General features: G+C 37.1%; 1 protein-coding gene across 11 annotated transcripts in view; it reads right to left on the reverse strand.

Moving 5' to 3' along the window:
* Positions 1–18,017, reverse strand: part of LOC126175152 (broad-complex core protein) — a 220,323-nt gene that overhangs the window by 104,549 nt on the left and 97,757 nt on the right. For 2 of the 11 annotated variants that reach the window (XM_049921726.1, XM_049921727.1), the window contains exon 6: positions 2,889–3,204. The exons of 8 other annotated variants lie outside the window; for them this stretch is intronic. In XM_049921726.1, the coding sequence (XP_049777683.1) occupies positions 2,918–3,204 (287 nt within the window). In that variant the 3' untranslated portion in view covers positions 2,889–2,917. Of the gene's footprint in view, positions 1–2,473; positions 3,205–18,017 lie in introns of those variants that run through there. One more of the 11 variants, XM_049921725.1, reaches the window with a different exon arrangement.

The raw sequence follows: 18,017 nt of genomic DNA on the forward strand, positions 1-18,017 counted from the left end.
CCCATCCCTCATCCCACTCCACCCTGCACCACCACCGTGGGTTGGCAAAGAGCTGACGGTCAACTGAGCACAATGTATGGAGACAGATGTGTGCATGTGAATCAACGACACAGCACTTTTGCCTTTCAGTGAGTTGTCTCCTTTGTTCCTAAATAGTTAATTTAAAATCTATAAATTTTAATGAAGTATACAACACATTAGGTTAAAAAAGGCATCTTATGCCAGGTATCAGTAACTCTAACGGTATCTGCTATCAAAAGATAGTTACCTGATTAAAGCACTACATGTTAGATTGCACTGTACTAAGTGAGATGGCACAGTGGTTAGCACACTGGACTCTCATTTGATTTAGGTTTTCAGTGATTTCCCTAAATCACTCCAGGCAAATGCTGGGATGGTTCCTTTGAAAGGGCATGGATAATTTCCTTCCCTAATCCCATGGGACTGAATACCTCACTGTTTGGTCCCCTCCCCCCCAAACGAACCAATCAATTGCACTGAGCTTGGAGGTGTGAAGTATGCAATATTTAGTTTCCACATTTTCTTTTGTTTTTCAGTCCTCTACATTACAACATACTCATACAATCGTTAGAATCAGTATTTCCATCCAAATGCTAGTTTCGTGTGACAAAATCCTTTAGTCCAATGAAATAATTTTCTGAGAAATGTTTTAAGTGAAAAATAAACAGGACCCTCACAAGCAGTCAGCAAGAAGTTCCAACACCTCACTGACACACAGTGCAAACAATAGACAGCAACATTAAATGGCACCTTATAAGTTGTCCAAAAACGCAACAAGCATTAACAGCATAAAGAACAGAGCTGCATTGTTTAGAGATATTTTTGAAACTAACATCAATGTTCCTGTGAGCTATAAAAAAATTAGACAAATTCATTCAACACATGTCATATACAAATGAAATTGAGAGCTATGCTGAATATATAGAGTAAAATTTATGATTTTGTCTAAATATCCAGAAAACTGACAAAACCGTACAATAAGTTCACATAAACACTGTGAACTGTCGGAAAGTTGTAATGAAAAGTTTTTGAATAATAATAATAATAATAATAATAATAATAATAATAATACAATGAAATTTGATCATTACATAAGGTGAATCTGTCAAACAGATCAGGCAAGCAGAAAATTAATTTATCTAATTCAGTGTGGCAAAAACTAAGTAGAAAGGGTAACCTGTGGTCAAACCTATCTTTCAGTGAAGATGGCAAAGAACAAAAATTTTGTGTGTTTTCACTGAAGAGAGAATTCTAAAAGTTAATGGCCAAAAGGTTTGAAACATGTACACTCTTCAATGAATCCGTAACTTTAAAGACGAAAGTAATAATGAAAATGTGCTTTTTTGGGGCACTTGCTACAAAGGCTATTTCTGACAGTCCACAGTGTTTTGTGACACTAGACTCCACTGTAAAGTTCACCTTGATTTTCAGGTTATATCCTAGTTGTTTACAAATTAGTCAAGCGCTCTGCTGTTTGTTTCTAAGAAATGTAATAAAAAAAATCTTTAGTTAATCTTTAGTTATTACTTCCCCAGAGGACAACACACGAATTTATTACAATTGGACAAATAGATGAAATAAGGAAGAGTTTGTTGTAATTCATGACATGATCCACCCATACCCATAATGATGCTCCTTGTATTACGATTTCCAAGTAAATTCATACAACTTTTTATAAAATGTTTTGTCAATGACATAGAAGATGGTAAGTTTGAAAATGCCAAATATTTAAAGCAACAGTTTAACCTAACTGCAAAGAAAAGGTAACAGCAACAAATCAAACATGTTCTTATTGTATTCGTAGTCAATGTGGACTGAGCCAAAAGTTAAAGTAAATTGTTCAGAAATGGTGGTAGTGTAGCGTGTATGGTTTTATACTCTCTGGGCCAGCTAGTGACTGAAACACTTTGTCTCACAGCAGAACAAAGCACAGAATACTAGTGTAGCTGCCACATCCTACAACACAACTATAGAGAAAAAATTTAAAAACAGCACTGAAAAACTATAGCAACAGGGGTGCAAAAATATCGCAGATGTTACACCTCGATAAAAATAACAAAGTGATTGACAGTCGAGCACAGGAGGGGGTGATACTGTCAGTTCACGCGTGTCAGCACATAGAATACAACTGCAGCAACAACTGGGTGTTTCAGTCCTGAATAAATTAACACTCCCTCCATTAACATACAGTATTGGGTTCGTTTAGCAAGGCAATAACAGTTTAATCATTTTCACAGAAACTACACAAATGACAAAAATGAGCCAATAAGCCTACTTCCTGACCAAGGCTGCAGGTGAGTATGGTAACTTTTCAAGTTAGCCTTCTCCCGAGAGATCTAGCTTTAAAAGCTTTTATATTCCACTCACAACAGAAAGCCATGATGATGATGATGATGGTGATGATGACATGCCCATAATAAAAAGAAGAATACACTTGCAAATAAACTGAAGAATTCAATATCTCAATCGCATTTTGATTTATTTAGATACTGAGGGCACTGGTCTTCTCCAAAGATCAAAGTGATCCCATTTCATGTTCACTACACTCAAGGCTGTACATTCTACACGTGCAAACCAATACATTTATACACAATAAAAAATTGGTAATCAGAGTTAAAGCCATGAAGACCAATAAAGACTAACCAGTGCATCAATAAGACATTTTGCAATGAATGTTCTGGCATATATTAAAATGGACTATACATTTTCCACATTATATCCCATTCCACATTATAACACTCAAGATCGTGAATAAACAAAGCATCTCACTAAACGTTCTGCAAAATGTTTAATTCAGAACGGTATCGAAAGCTCACACACGTACTAAAAAATGTGATAATCCAATTTTCTTCAGAAAGTACCTTCACCTTTTATCTCTCCCCACCCCTGTCGTACATCATGCGAGACAGGGTGTGTCCAGTTCCTTAGAGCGGCCGTGGTACTGGGACTTATGGCTCACAAGACTGTTGCGCGAACGGTAAGACCTGCCGCACACATCACACGTGAAGTTCTGGGGCACGTAGAAATGCGTGTCAGCCAGGTGCCGCTGGAGGGACCAGGTGCGTGTGAATGTGCGGCGGCACACCGGGCAGTGTGGGGAGCCAGGCTCGGTCGCGGGTGTGGGTGCGGCCCCAATCACTGGGTCAGCCGCCCTCCCTCCGTTCCGGCCCCTTCCTTGTAGCTCTGCAACCACACAGGCAAAGGAAGGGGCTCAGCACGGCAGAAAGGGGGCCTCCCAGTAGGTGACACACACACACACACACACACACACACTATATTTCTCAAATGTGAATTACGGAAGGAGTACATATAACCACTCATCCTGTAACTGAAGCATTGAGTAGTCGAAATGAATGTACATGGATACACTGTCCCGTGTGTGTGTGTGTGTGTGTGTGTGTGTGTGTGTGTGTGTGTAGGACATTTCTTGAATGGTCGGCAGCATTTTCACCTAGCTTGTGTGTTCCTGGCAACCACTTGATGCCTCAACTGTATGGAGCATTACCTTTACTCTTTTCATTATTTGTGTTCACCTCTGGACTTTCCAGCTACATGTCAAATACGAACAACAGATCAGTATGTTTTTCTGAATTGTTTGTAACTTAACAAACAGAGCCCACAGCATATATTTATTACACGATGCAACACAATAATAATTGCTTAAGAAATATAGTACTGAATTCAAATCATTTAAATTCACCCAAAATTTTGGTTAGGTTTTCAGACATCTATAATTATTTTTAGTTGTTTAGTATTCATTTTAATATTTGTGGCACCTTTTGTTGGAGTCTAGCGTTGGTTGCCAGCCATTTAGTTAAATGGTGCCACAGTTTAATCACAATCTGACTAAGAAACATTAAATTTTGAATTACATAAATATAATGTAACTACAATAATTAATGTAAATAATAATAATTATTATTATACAATATGAATTAAAAATTTTCAGGTAGTTTTCAAGTTTTGTTACTGGTCTGCAGTGAAACGTCAACAAATGATTTTCTTCAGAAAATTGATAACCAGAAAACTGGATAAAATTCTGGATGAATCATACGATTGTAAACACCATTTAACACCTTGCTTCACCTTCCTAGTGATCTACAATAAATTTAATCAATTCTTTATTATTGCATTACATGCCTCATAAGTTAAACACTGTATCAATGTTAACAATAAAAGGGTTCCATTAACAATATGTTCTGGCAATTTGTTTTGTATTCATCACTAAGCAGCTGAACAGTCTCAAAATAAATGTTTTAAGTGCTGTAAATTACGAAACTGTAACGGATATATGCAACACTTTATTTTTGTGCTAATATTTTTAAACTGAATAATTTACATAATGAGAGATCTTTACGTGTGACACAAAATCGAATTGTGATCAACTGATTAAAATTGTCTTAAACTGGAACACAAAGAGCAATTGAGTATTATCAAATATAAAATGACATATTATCGGACCAAAGGGAACTTTGTACATATGCACACAAACACACACACAATGAAAAATAAACTGACAGTTGTCAACTAGCATCAACAGAAATGATCACAGGAACTGTGATAGTCCCCACCTGGGGTTGTTCGTCCATCTGGTGCAAGTATTTCTATTTGCCACCACTTCGGAAACTCACATATCTTTGAGATGAAACGATTAGGACAACACAAGTACCACGTTCCTGAGTGAAGAAAATCTCCATGGCGGCTGGAAATCGAATCTGGTGCCCTCAGGTCTAGAAGCATTTAAGCAAACCACAACTTTAGGCGGCACCAGTGCTCACCATGCTTTACTAAACAACATCCTACTGGCAAAACATTCCTCCTTAACTCTGACCAACAAACTATCCTAGTTATTTATGCAGAACTTCAACTTTAATGTCGTATGAGAACTACGCCATTCTTCAAACTGACATTGGCTGCACAGTTCAGTTATAATAACAGATGATTCTATTTAGGATCAATATGTTATTATTGTAATCACTTAATTTGTGTCATACGTGTTTCTTAGTCAAGTATTTTTGTGTGAAATAGGGTAATATGAAACATTAAGTTAATACAGATATTAAATTTACTTTATGAAGGAAGGATTTCATTCTACCAAATATTTAATGTATTTTTCTGGCAATTGCAAAATAATTGATCTGCAATTCCTCTCCAGTTGCAGTGTTTTGGATTTTGTTTCAATCAATAACCTTACATTGTTCCATTCTCCTTGCATACAAGTAATGAGCACCAAAGATTATTTCTCAAAACCAATCTTACAAACTAAGATTCAAATGAAAAACCCTCAGAAAGTACATCTGGTCTCAGGAGAAGATTAGTTATTTGTGTGTGTCATGGCTCATAATTTCAACCTCTCACTACTTAATGGAATGTATGAATTTGTTTATAACTGAAATGTCTAGAATCAAAACTGGACAAGCCACAAAATTTATGAAAATGAGTTAAAATTATCAATTTAAAGTAGAAGACTATCATTATCACGTGAAACAAGTGTAAAACTGCCCATGTCTTCATGTTAAGGTGCATCCATATGATGCCTTTTTTGTATTCAACTTTGCACATGCACATAAATTTCTAACAGCGCAACTATGCATGCACATTTATGCATGCTTTATTTCCTGGAAATTAAGGTGATGTTAAAGTGTATTCCTCCCCGTCTTCGGTTTTAAGCAGACGACACTTAGCTTGCGCCCATATGTGTAGGATTATATTGTGCATTGAAGTTATACTGTAAAGCAATTTATGTGCAGTAATGTCTGTTAACTCCAAAGGAAGGTTGTTTAAGTTTATAGATGATTACAGAGAAAAAAAAGTTGTGTGGAATGCCACTTATGAAGATTATTTGAATAAAAATTTGATATGTGTTCCCCTGAGTGTTACATATTAGATAAAGTCTCCGATCTGTAAAGAATAAGATACTATAAGTTAAGAAGTATGAAAACTGATAAGAATAAGCCAAAAATTTATGAAAAGTTTATATGGAAACTGTGGACAAATATTCATGCTATCAAGTTTGAGGACATTAATCTACATATCGTATTTCATGATTAGATACAAAACGCATTCAAAGCAAATTCTTCTTCACATAACTATTATGAAACTCCCTTACGTATTTCTCAGTTTTCAGAATAATCACTTTTTTTTATTTACTCGCGTAACATTGATTCATTACGCACGACAATTGTATGGATATGGAACAAGTCATAATTATACATGAGAATGTGAGACGTAGTGTTGTATAACGATCCTGCCTTGGAAGTGGTTAAGTGAGAGATGTGTCTCAGAGCTGGATAGTGACAGATGGTGATGCGAGACTGGACGCGCATGGACACACACGTAGTTTATGTATCAGCCGATAGAGGACAATATTGGATAGGGGGACTGTGATTTTAGTTTCGATTGTGCCCACTAGAGTGCACTAAAGTAATAGAATGTTTTTCATAAACTGTTCTAGTATTTTCATAAAGTGTTATTATGTCTTTTTGTGTATGTAAAATGTTGTGTGTTTTAGGAGTATGAATGATGCGTGAGTGTGGTTTAAGGTCAATATGAAGATACTTGTTTAACGAGTTATGTAGTAGGATTTAGTGTGGGAACATTTGGAAGAAGTATGGATATGGACAAAGGGGATTTTTGTAGAATAGTTTTGTAAAGTAAGTTTATGATAAAGGGAAAGTTAATTCAGGTATAAATAACAATAGTACATAACTTTATGCATAAGCAAAACTTCAGCATATTAGATAATTACATCAGTAAAAAGTGCAGTCGTGAGGTTTACTATTTTGCGATTGGTTATGGATGAAAAGTGTGGACCGACGCGGGAGAATGTTGTTTTGCTATTAGCTGTTGAGTAAACTGAACAATGGTAAAGCAATATTCTTCGCACAGCTTTCTCTGCTGGTAGAGAAGACTTAAGAGTGTCCTAGAGAAGAGTGGGAGCCTAGCCATGAAACAGTTCGGACGTGTGTAGTAGGAGTAGTTCCGATGGAAACGATAAGTTGCCCGATCTAGCAGAGTTTCATACATCAAAAGTGTTGTAAAGTGATGGCATAATTATTCCGATTGGTGTGCAGAAATTTCGGAATTTCTAAGTGAATTCTGTAACGAGAAAAGACATATATTCCGTATAGCGTATTGAGCAGGTCGGTGGCTAAAAACTGTGACTGCATTTGGTACTGACAGACTTAATATTTGGCGAGCATTATCAATAAAAAAAACAATCAGTATTTTTGTAGCTATTACGTTTTTGGGAAATGCAGCACCATAAACTTGCTAACGTGAGTGAAAGGGATTGTGAGTGACTTTAACACTAGCACGGGCTTGGCAGTGATACTTGTTCACCTAAGTTTCAGAATATATTAATTGAGGACAAAATTTCCAAACTTTCATTAGTGTGAAAACTTTCTCCCGAAACATAGATTAGTGACTTAAATTGCAGCCTGGTTCACCTCGAAGTACAGTAGGTTTCACTCGGCTTTCCTACTGATGATCTGCTGAGACAATGTTCACAGGTAGGTGCAGGTCCATCGTAAAGGGGCGGAAGGAACCGCGCCGCCGCAAATGGTACTCATAGATGCTAATAAAAGGTGTACAACTTTGCTTCCACTGTTTTTCCCCAAACATTTGAGGCTTTAATGAAACAAATTGGTTACACACGTATCATTCAAAGTATTTTCCATCGCTGGCCACCACTTTCTCCCTTCTTTCAGGCTGTGTATGACTCCCGCGTTGAAAAAATTGTTCATCTTTTGAAGCGATCCATGAATTGATCCAATTTGTGACATCTTCATGAGATCGGAAGTGTTGGTCAGCCAGTCCATGCGCCATTGATCTAAACAAGTGACAGTCAGAGGGAGCAATGTCTGGAGAATACTGGGGGGGGGGGGGGGGCGTAGGACTTCCCATTTTAACGTTTCCAAGAACATTTTAACCTCTTTTGCAACGTGGGGTAGAGCATTGCCGTGCTGCAAAATCACTTTATCATGCCTCTCGTTGTATTGTGGCCATTTGTCTTTTAATGCACTGCTCAAACACATTAATTGCGTTCAATAACGAGCACCTGTGATTGTTTCACTTGGTTTTAACACCTCATAGTCCACAACACCAAGCTGGTCCCACCAAATGCAGAGCATGATCTTGGAGCCGTGAATATTCGGTTTGGCCATTGACGTAGAAGCATGGCCGGGATATTCCCATGATTTTTTTGTGTTTACGGTTATCGGAATGAACCCATTTTTCGTCCCCTGTCACAATGGGATGCAGAAATCCCTTCCATTTTTGCCTCTGAAACAACTGTTTACAAACACACGAATGCTGTTCAATGTCTCTTGGTTTCAGCTCACACGGGACCGAAGTTCCTCCTTTCTGAATCATGCCCATAGCCTTGAGACGTTTTGAAAAGGGTTGCTGTGTCACTCCCACTAATCGTGCCAATTCTTCTTGAGTTTGACACGAGTCTTCACTCAGCAGTGTCTCCAATTCTGCATCTTCGAAAACATTCACACTTCCACCACTATGCCAGTCTACGATGTTAAAATCATCGTTCTTGAAGCGTTGAAACCACTCACAACACGTCCTCTCAATAACAGCATCGTTACCATATCTACTTGAGAGCATTTGATGAGACTAGGAAGCAAAGTTATATACATTGTAGATACAAATTGTGATATTGTAAGGAACAAAATATGCTAGTAATTACAACCTTAGGAATTTCCTATGGTAAAAAGAGGTATAAAACAATCAAATAATAAATTACAATTATTCCACATTACACATTACAAATTTGAGAGAAGTGAAATGCTTTGTTATGAAATGAGGAATAAATAATTCAAATGAGCTGCCAATTACTAGCTAACAAAATTTTATTTCCAGCCTTCGCTGTGGTTTCCCAAGCAGAAAGTCTAAATCTCTTTGTAACCTCCACCTGAAATTTGCAGATAAAATGTTGTTATCACGTCATATTTCTCATACCTCTGTTGTTTATATACATCTTTACCTACAGTCACATTTTTTTGTCTCCTTTTCATCACAATACATGCTCCCAAGCAAATAAGATAATACATAGCAGATTGCTTGTGCGATGAGGCAACATATGTACACGAGAACGCCGGTGCGTACATGTGTCCTTCCCGCATATATGCATTCTTCCCACAAATTTTTGTGCATGCCCTTTTATTCCTGTGCATCTGCAATTGTGCATGAGGAAAGAGGCATCATGTGGATATACCTTTAAAGAGCACTGAATTCTTGATCATGCAACAGGATGGGTCAAGTCTTGCAGGGCAATGAATTCATAATCGAGCATGTCAAGAAATGAGCAACAATCTTCATGCTCCAACATTTTTGTCTGGAATCTTGTGTTGTTAAGATTATGCAACAATGTGACCACATCAGTAGGCAATATTTCATTTGAACATTGACAACACCTATGTTTCGCACTAATAACTGTATTCATGGACTTCTTACCCTGATGAATATGAACAGATGTTATCTAATCATGGAACTGTTTTCCATTTGAATGTGGCTTTTTGAGTTGAATGATTGGAAACCACAGGCTGGTGATATACTGAAGCCTCCCTCTCAATGGCATTTTCCATTAGCTAAGACCAAAGGAAATTTTATGAAGAGAACAAAATTATGTCCATGTAAAAGGTGAGGTATTTTACAAAAAGATATTGGAAAGCAGCAAAGTCAATATAAAAGAAGAAAATCATTGGCTCAAATGACACCTCACTCAGTGACCGAAGGCAATATTCTCCCTATCTCTAAAATGAAAGACATAAAAAGTCTCCTCAACATGGGAAGATCTTCAGTCATTGCAGTTTTATAAAACAGAAACACCAGACAGTGAAACAGCCGGCAGTGGGAATAAGAGTTCCAACATAGTCTCCAAGTCTGGGTTAACAGGTCCCATGAAATGCTGATATTGTAATCTAAATGAGAGAAAACTGAAAACTTAAAAAACGGTACTACTCAGTACAGTGTCTATCATAATAATGGTTCTACTAACACACTTGATTATTTGCAGATCATTTTATTTTTATTGTGTTTAAGATCTGAGTGATCTACAAACTTTTAGTGAGAGAAATCCTACTTTGTTTTCTCCTCAGTTTTCTGATACTCTTCTTGATATGCTATTATTCCATTTATGTTGAAATGCCTTTTTTTTATTGCTATAAAGAAAAGTAATTACAATGTCACTTTATTGTCATCTAACTGCCTTTTCACAAGATTTGATAATTTAAAAAGAGTACAGTTTTATATAAAAAAAGACTAAAATTACATGAAAAGTCATGAACTTGACGAATTACAAATATTCTCTCCATAAAAATATTGAAGTTATTTGCCTCAATGAACATCGCCTTACATCTGATAATATTAAAATTCTAAATAAAATTGAAAACTTCAAAGTAGCCAACAGCTTTTGTAGACGAGAGAAACCACATGGAGGCTCTTGCATACTCACTCATTTTGATATAAAACATGAAATAAGAAATGATTTTAATCATTTGAATGAAGAGCGTATATTTGAAAGCTCCTGTACTGAACTGAGGGACCTAACTATCAATTTAGAGTACCAGAGAAAGCTACAATTGAAGCTTTTCTGGAGAAATTTCATTGCCTGCTTGAAAATCTCGGTAATCAGAAAAGGATAAAGACTGTAATAGCTGCTGACTTCAATATTACTATCACAGCTGAAAGCAATGATGTGTCCAAATTCATTAGCTTGATAAAAAAAATTTTGGCTTCCAAGTAAACTTCATGCAACACGCCAGAGCAAGTGTACAGTCAGCGACCTGTAGCGATAATACTTAACAAATTATGCATTGAAGATATTCATATGTTTTGCATAGATTTAGGGATCTCTAAACACACTGCATTATTCATTGAACTACCAAATATTAACAAAGAAATTTCATGCAACCACAGCCACATGAAATCAACTTAAATGAAAAAAATTCAACTATATTTAGAGATTGGATGGCCTTCTAACAGCAATATTTGAAGTATTAGTAACTTTGACAAATTTTTAATTAGCTTTCTTGAAATATTTAATGAAATTTTGCCACTTAGAATAACATTTAACTAATAAACTTAAATGGATAACTCAGGGTATAAAAATTTCTGGTTTCAGGAAGAGGCACCTCCACAATGAATTGAAAGATAATAAATATGACATTTTACTGAGTGTGTTAGACGTTATAAAACTGTATTTAAAAAAGTTGTGAAGACAACCAAACAACTGGTGAACAATAAATTCATTGTACAACATAAAAGTAAGATAAAGACAGTGTGATCCACTGTCAAATCAGAGTTAGGTATTAGAGTTAGTAGTAACAATAAGGGGGTGAAAAATGTTATATTATCATAAAAAAAATAAAAACTCGGCTGGGTGGGTTGGGATACCCACTAAACTGATTACAGCAATGTGTGGCATAACAACACCTCCTCTAACTAAAATAATCATCCAATCTTTTGAACAGGGACGCTTTCCTGATGTGTTGTATGTCAAAGTCGGATGTCTGATTAAGAAAGCGTTGAGGGAAGACATGGCAACCTTAGCCTTATTTTTATTCTTACAGTCCTGCTGAAAGTGTTCGAGAAAGTAGCTGCTAGCAAGATCATAAATTTTATTGTAAAAAATAGTACTTTACTATTAGTAGTAATCAATTTGGATTTCAATGAGGACAAAACACTCTGTGTGCAGTGAATAACTTTGCTGAAAAGCTACGCAAGGAGTAAAGTTGCAGGTTATCTACTATGATTTTACAAAAGCAGTTGACTCTGTGACCACGCCATGCTCATCTACAAATTAGACAAATATAGGATTAAGGGCAATGTTCTGAATTGGCTCATGTCATACTTGCACAACAAAAAATAAAGGGTAACTATCTCATAAATATAAATTCCCCATCAGTTCTGTTTGCAGACAATAATACTTCTGTTTTAATTGAAGATAGTAATGCAGAAAAAAATCCGAGCTCCACTGTATGCACACTGGATACAAAAAACTGGTTCCAGTTAAAATGGGTTGCAACTGAACATTGAAAAAATCCATATGGTACATTTAAAATTTAAATATTCGAAATGTGTGGACCTTAAAATATAACATAACAATTAAGTTATGGAAGATGACACAATCAAATTTCAAGGATTAAATGTGGACAAGAACTAAGCTGGAATACACATACTGACTTTCTATCAAATAAATTAAGGAGTTTTGCATTTGCAATGCAAATATTAGCAAATTCTACTGACTTAAGTACACAAGCAATGGCATATCTCAGTTCCTTTGAATCTGTCATTATATCGGGTATAATTTTCTGGGGAAGTTCAAATAGTTCATCTCAAATATTGAAACTGCAGAAGAAAATAATCAGATACACATGTGCTGCACAGCAAACACAATCTTGTCGCCAGTTACTTTGGAAACTGCAAATATCAGTTGTTCCCTCCATATACATTTATGAAATTATAATCTTCCGACACAGAAGAAAAATTACTTGAGGAGAATAATTTTCATCACACATATAACATGAGAAATAATTTATTCCTCCTAGGCACCAATTGAAATTATATACATAGACTCCACAGAACATGGGGATGAGAATTATAACAAGTTAATGGGCAAATACATATTTAATATGATGCCAGAGATTCTAAAAACAAGGCAACAGCAGATTCTGTGGGAGGAATGCTACTATTCTGCATAAGAATCCATTGAGGATATTTGAGGAAGAGTTTATTAAGTTTAGATTTTTTATTGTATGTATATGTAACAAAATTTTATTATTATTATTATGCTTTTTGTTAACATTAGCTGTTCTATGTTTATGGTGAAATTTCACAATTTTGATTGTTGTTGTTGTTGTGGTCTTCAGTCCTGAGACTGGTTTGATGCAGCTCTCCATGCTACTCTATCCTGTGCAAGCTTCTTCATCTCCCAGTACCTACTGCAACCTACATCCTTCTGAATTTGCTTAGTGTATTGATCTCTTGGTCTCCCTCTACGATTTGTACCCTCCACGCTGCCCTCCAGTGCTAAATTTGTGATCCCTCCATGCCTCAGAACATGTCCTACCAACCGATCCCTTCTTCTAGTCAAGTTGTGCCACAAACTTCTCTTCTCCCCAATCCTATTCAATACCTCCTCATTAGTTACGTGATCTACCCACCTTATCTTCAGCATTCTTCTGTAGCACCACATTTCGAAAGCTTCTATTCTCTTCTTGTCCAAACTAGTTATCGTCCATGTCTCACTTCCATACATGGCTACACTCCATACAAATACTTTCAGAAACGACTTCCTGACACCTAAATCTATATTCGATGTTAACAAATTTCTCTTCTTGAGAAACGCTTTCCTTGCCATTGCCAGTCTACATTTTATATCCTCTCTACTTCGACCATCATCGGTTATTTTACTCCCTAAATAGCAAAACTCCTTTACTACTTTAAGTGTCTCATTTCCTAATCTAATTCCCTCAGCATCACCCGACTTAATTTGACTACATTCCATTATCCTCGTTTTGCTTTTGTTGATGTTCATCTTATATCCTCCTTTCAAGACACTGTCCATTCCGTTCAACTGCTCTTCCAAGTCCTTTGCTGTCTCTGACAGAATTACAATGTCATCGGCGAACCTCAAAGTTTTTACTTCTTCTCCATGAATTTTAATACCTACTCCGAATTTTTCTTTTGTTTCCTTTACTGCTTGCTCAATATACAGATTGAATAACATCGGGGAGAGGCTACAACCCTGTCTCACTCCTTTCCCAACCACTGCTTCCCTTTCATGCCCCTCGACTCTTATAACTGCCATCTGGTTTCTGTACAAATTGTAAATAGCCTTTCGCTCCCTGTATTTTACCCCTGCCACCTTCAGAATTTGAAAGAGAGTATTCCAGTCAACATTGTCAAAAGCTTTCTCTAAGTCTACAAATGCTAGAAATGTAGGTTTGCCTTTTCTTAATCTTTCTTCCAAGATAAGTCGTAAGGTCAGTATTGCCTCACGTGTTCCAACATTTCTACGGAATCCAAACTGATCTTCCCCGAGGTCGGCTTCTACCAGTTTTTCCATTCGTCTGTAAAGAATTCGCGTTAGTATTTTGCAGCTGTGACTTATTAAACTGATAGTTCGGTAATTTTCACATCTGTCAACACCTGCTTTCTTTGGGATTGGAATTATTATATTCTTCCTGAAGTCTGAGGGTATTTCGCCTGTCTCATACATCGTGCTCACCAGATGGTAGAGTTTTGTCATGACTGGCTCTCCCGAGGCCATCAGTAGTTCTAATGGAATGTTGTCTACTCCCGGGGCCTTGTTTTGACTCAGGTCTTTCAGTGCTCTGTCAAACTCTTCACGCAGTATCTTATCTCCCATTTCATCTTCATCTACATCCTCTTCCATTTCCATAATATTGTCCTCAAGTACATCGCCCTTGTATAAACCCTCTATATACTCCTTCCACCTTTCTGCTTTCCCTTCTTTGCTTAGAACTGGGTTGCCATCTGAGCTCTTGATATTCATACAAGTGGTTCTCTTCTCTCCAAAGGTCTCTTTAATTTTCCTGTAGGCAGTATCTATCTTACCCCTAGTGAGACAAGCCTCTACATCCTTACATTTGTCCTCTAGCCATCCCTGCTTAGCCATTTTGCACTTCCTGTCGATTTCATTTTTGAGACGTTTGTATTCCTTTTTGCCTGCTTCATTTACTGCATTTTTATATTTTCTCCTTTCATCAATTAAATTCAATATTTCTTCTGTTACCCAAGGATTTCTACTAGCCCGCGTCTTTTTACCTACTTGATCCTCTGCTGCCTTCACCACTTCATCCCTCAGAGCTACCCATTCTTCTTCTACTGTATTTCTTTCCCCCATTCCTGTCAATTGTTCCCTAATGCTCTCCCTGAAACTCTCTACAACCTCTGGTTCTTTCAGTTTATCCAGGTCCCATCTCCTTAAATTCCCACCTTTTTGCAGTTTCTTCAGTTTCAATCTGCAGTTCATAACCAATAGATTGTGGTCAGAATCTACATCTGCCCCAGGAAATGTCTTACAATTTAAAACCTGGTTCCTAAATCTCTGTCTTACCATTATATAATCTATCTGAAACCTGTCAGTATCTCCAGGCTTCTTCCATGTATACAGCCTCCTTTCATGATTCTTGAACCAAGTGTTAGCTATGATTAAGTTATGCTCTGTGCAAAATTCTACAAGGCGACTTCCTCTTTCATTCCTTCCCCCCAATCCATATTCACCTACTATGTTTCCTTCTCTCCCTTTTCCTACTGACGAATTCCAGTCACCCATGACTATTAAATTTTCGTCTCCCTTCACTACCTGAATAATTTCTTTTATCTCGTCATACATTTCATCTATTTCTTCATCATCTGCAGAGCTAGTTGGCATATAAACTTGTACTACTGTAGTAGGCATGGGCTTTGTGTCTATCTTGGCCACAATAATGCGTTCACTATGCTGTTTGTAGTAGCTAACCCGCACTCCTATTTTTTTATTCATTATTAAACCTACTCCTGCATTACCCCTATTTGATTTTGTATTTATAACCCTGTAATCACCTGACCAAAAGTCTTGTTCGTCCTGCCACCGAACTTCACTAATTCCCACTATATCTAACTTTAACCTATCCATTTCCCTTTTTAAATTTTCTAACCTACCTGCCCGATTAAGGGATCTGACATTCCACGCTCCGATCCGTAGAACGCCAGTTTTCTTTCTCCTGATAACAACGTCCTCCTGAGTAGTCCCCGCCCGGAGATCCGAATGGGGGACTATTTTACCTCCGGAATATTTTACCCAAGAGGACGCCATCATCATTTCATCATACAGTAGAGCTGCATGTCCTCGGGAAAAATTACGGCTGTAGTTTCCCCTTGCTTTCAGCCGTTCGCAGTACCAGCACAGCAAGGCCGTTTTGGTTAATGTTACAAGGCCAGATCAGTCAATCATCCAGACCGTTGCCCCTGCAACTACTGAAAAGGCTGCTGCCCCTCTTCAGGAACCACATGTTTGTCTGGCCTCTCAACAGATACCCCTCCGTTGTGGTTGTACCTACGGTACGGCCATCTGTATCGCTGAGGCACGCAAGCCTCCCCACCAACGGCAAGGTCCATGGTTCATGGGGGGAGGATTGATTATGTACATTATAAGACTAATAAAACACAATTTAAAAAAAATTGCAACAAAAATGGCCAAATCAAAACTCAAGTTAACAAAAGACGGGGTCATTATGAATCAGTTTCACACAGAACTTAACTCTTCAATGACTGGGTTGGTTTTGATACTAGACACCTCAACTGTAGCACACTGGCTCAGTGAAAAATATGGCAACATGTTGTCCATTTAGAGGATTATTTTTTACATTAATCTTTAGCTTCTTTTCATTCAAAGGAGTGAACTAGATAAGCTACATGCAACCACCTCACACATAAGTGTGAGCCTAGTTGATGTTTTTCTGTGACATGATCAACCCTTGCTGAACAAAGCCATCAAGGCTAATTAACCAGGAAATGATCGAGTTAGTACTAACTTCAGGTGGAGCTTACATCACTCTGCAGGTGCAGTTTTTTTATAGGTGGGGATATGCAAGAAATGGCCTACACCTTACTACAGGAGGGGGAAAAATTGCTGATCTTTCTTTATTTTTGTGGTCAAGAGACTTGTCAGATTCACCAATAGTAAAATTAATTTGATTTCAAGTGCAAGGTGAGCCCTTTCTAAGCTAAATACATCATCCAGGCACACCGTTTTAAGACAGATGAAAAACATTTGTGTGATGATGCTTACAGTAATGCATCAGAACTAAAATATAACGTTAATGAACTCTTGGTCTGTTTAGTAATCGAGGAATCCAAAAAAATGTTAACATGTTGTTGCTGTCAGAGCATCATGTAAATATAGATCAAAAAATGGAAAATCCAAGATGGAAGTTAACAATATTGTGAAATGTGGTTTCAGTTGTCACTGCAGAGTGTGTGTGTGTGTGTGGAAGGGGGGGGGGGGGGCGTGTCTAGTTTTGACGATGACCTTACTGGCTGAAATCTTTATTTGTTACCGTCTTTTTGTTGTTGTGCCTATCTGCGACTCAGCATCTCTGCTATAAGGTGAGTAGCAACTTTTATAATATTGTTACATGTAAACATAGAAATTCATAAAGGAGCAGAAGATAGTGTCCTATTTCTGCGAGCAAAATAGGGAGAAAGGAGGAGTTGTTGGGTATGTTAAAAGCAACACCATGTTCAAATCTACAGAAACCAGTAGTTTTTGGTTAGATCAGCAACTGGAAACATGTACTTGTGAATTGCTGTTACCTAAACATTCATTTATAATTATTATTTTCAAATGTTTGTTGAAATATCTGTGCCTTTATTATGTCACCCGGATGACAAAAGAAAGCTTATGTTAATCTGTGGAGATTTTAATATTAAATTTCAGTAAGAATTGAATAAAAGAAATGATTTGGAATTGTTACTTAAAACTTAATAACATGAGCCCTCCTGCTGTTCCTACAACAATTGCACAGGATAGCAGAATGCTAATAAGACGATTAATATGTACAAGTAATGCTTAGAAATAGTTATAAATGTTTACACTGCCACAAATGGCAATTCTAGTAATCATGGATGACTAGAATGCTGTAATAGGGGAACGAATAGAAGACAGAGTTACAGGAGAATATGGGTTTGGTAGACAGCATTAAAGAGGAGTAGGAATAACTGTTCTTTTCAACAATTTCCACTAGTGATAGTGAATAACTGTTCAAAAATCACAACAGGAGGATGTTTACTTGGGAAAAGCCTGGAGACACGCGAAGATTTCAGCTGGATTACATCATAGCCACAAAGTGAGACCGAAATCAGATAATGAATTTAAGGCCTACCCAGGTGCAGATGCAGACTTTGATCACAATTTAGTAATGATTAAGAGCAAACTGAAGTTTATGAGAGTTGTCAAAAGAATCAGTAAGAAAGAA

Source organism: Schistocerca cancellata, chromosome 3, assembly GCF_023864275.1.
Source record: "Schistocerca cancellata isolate TAMUIC-IGC-003103 chromosome 3, iqSchCanc2.1, whole genome shotgun sequence".
Classification (NCBI taxonomy): Eukaryota; Metazoa; Arthropoda; class Insecta; order Orthoptera; family Acrididae; genus Schistocerca; species Schistocerca cancellata.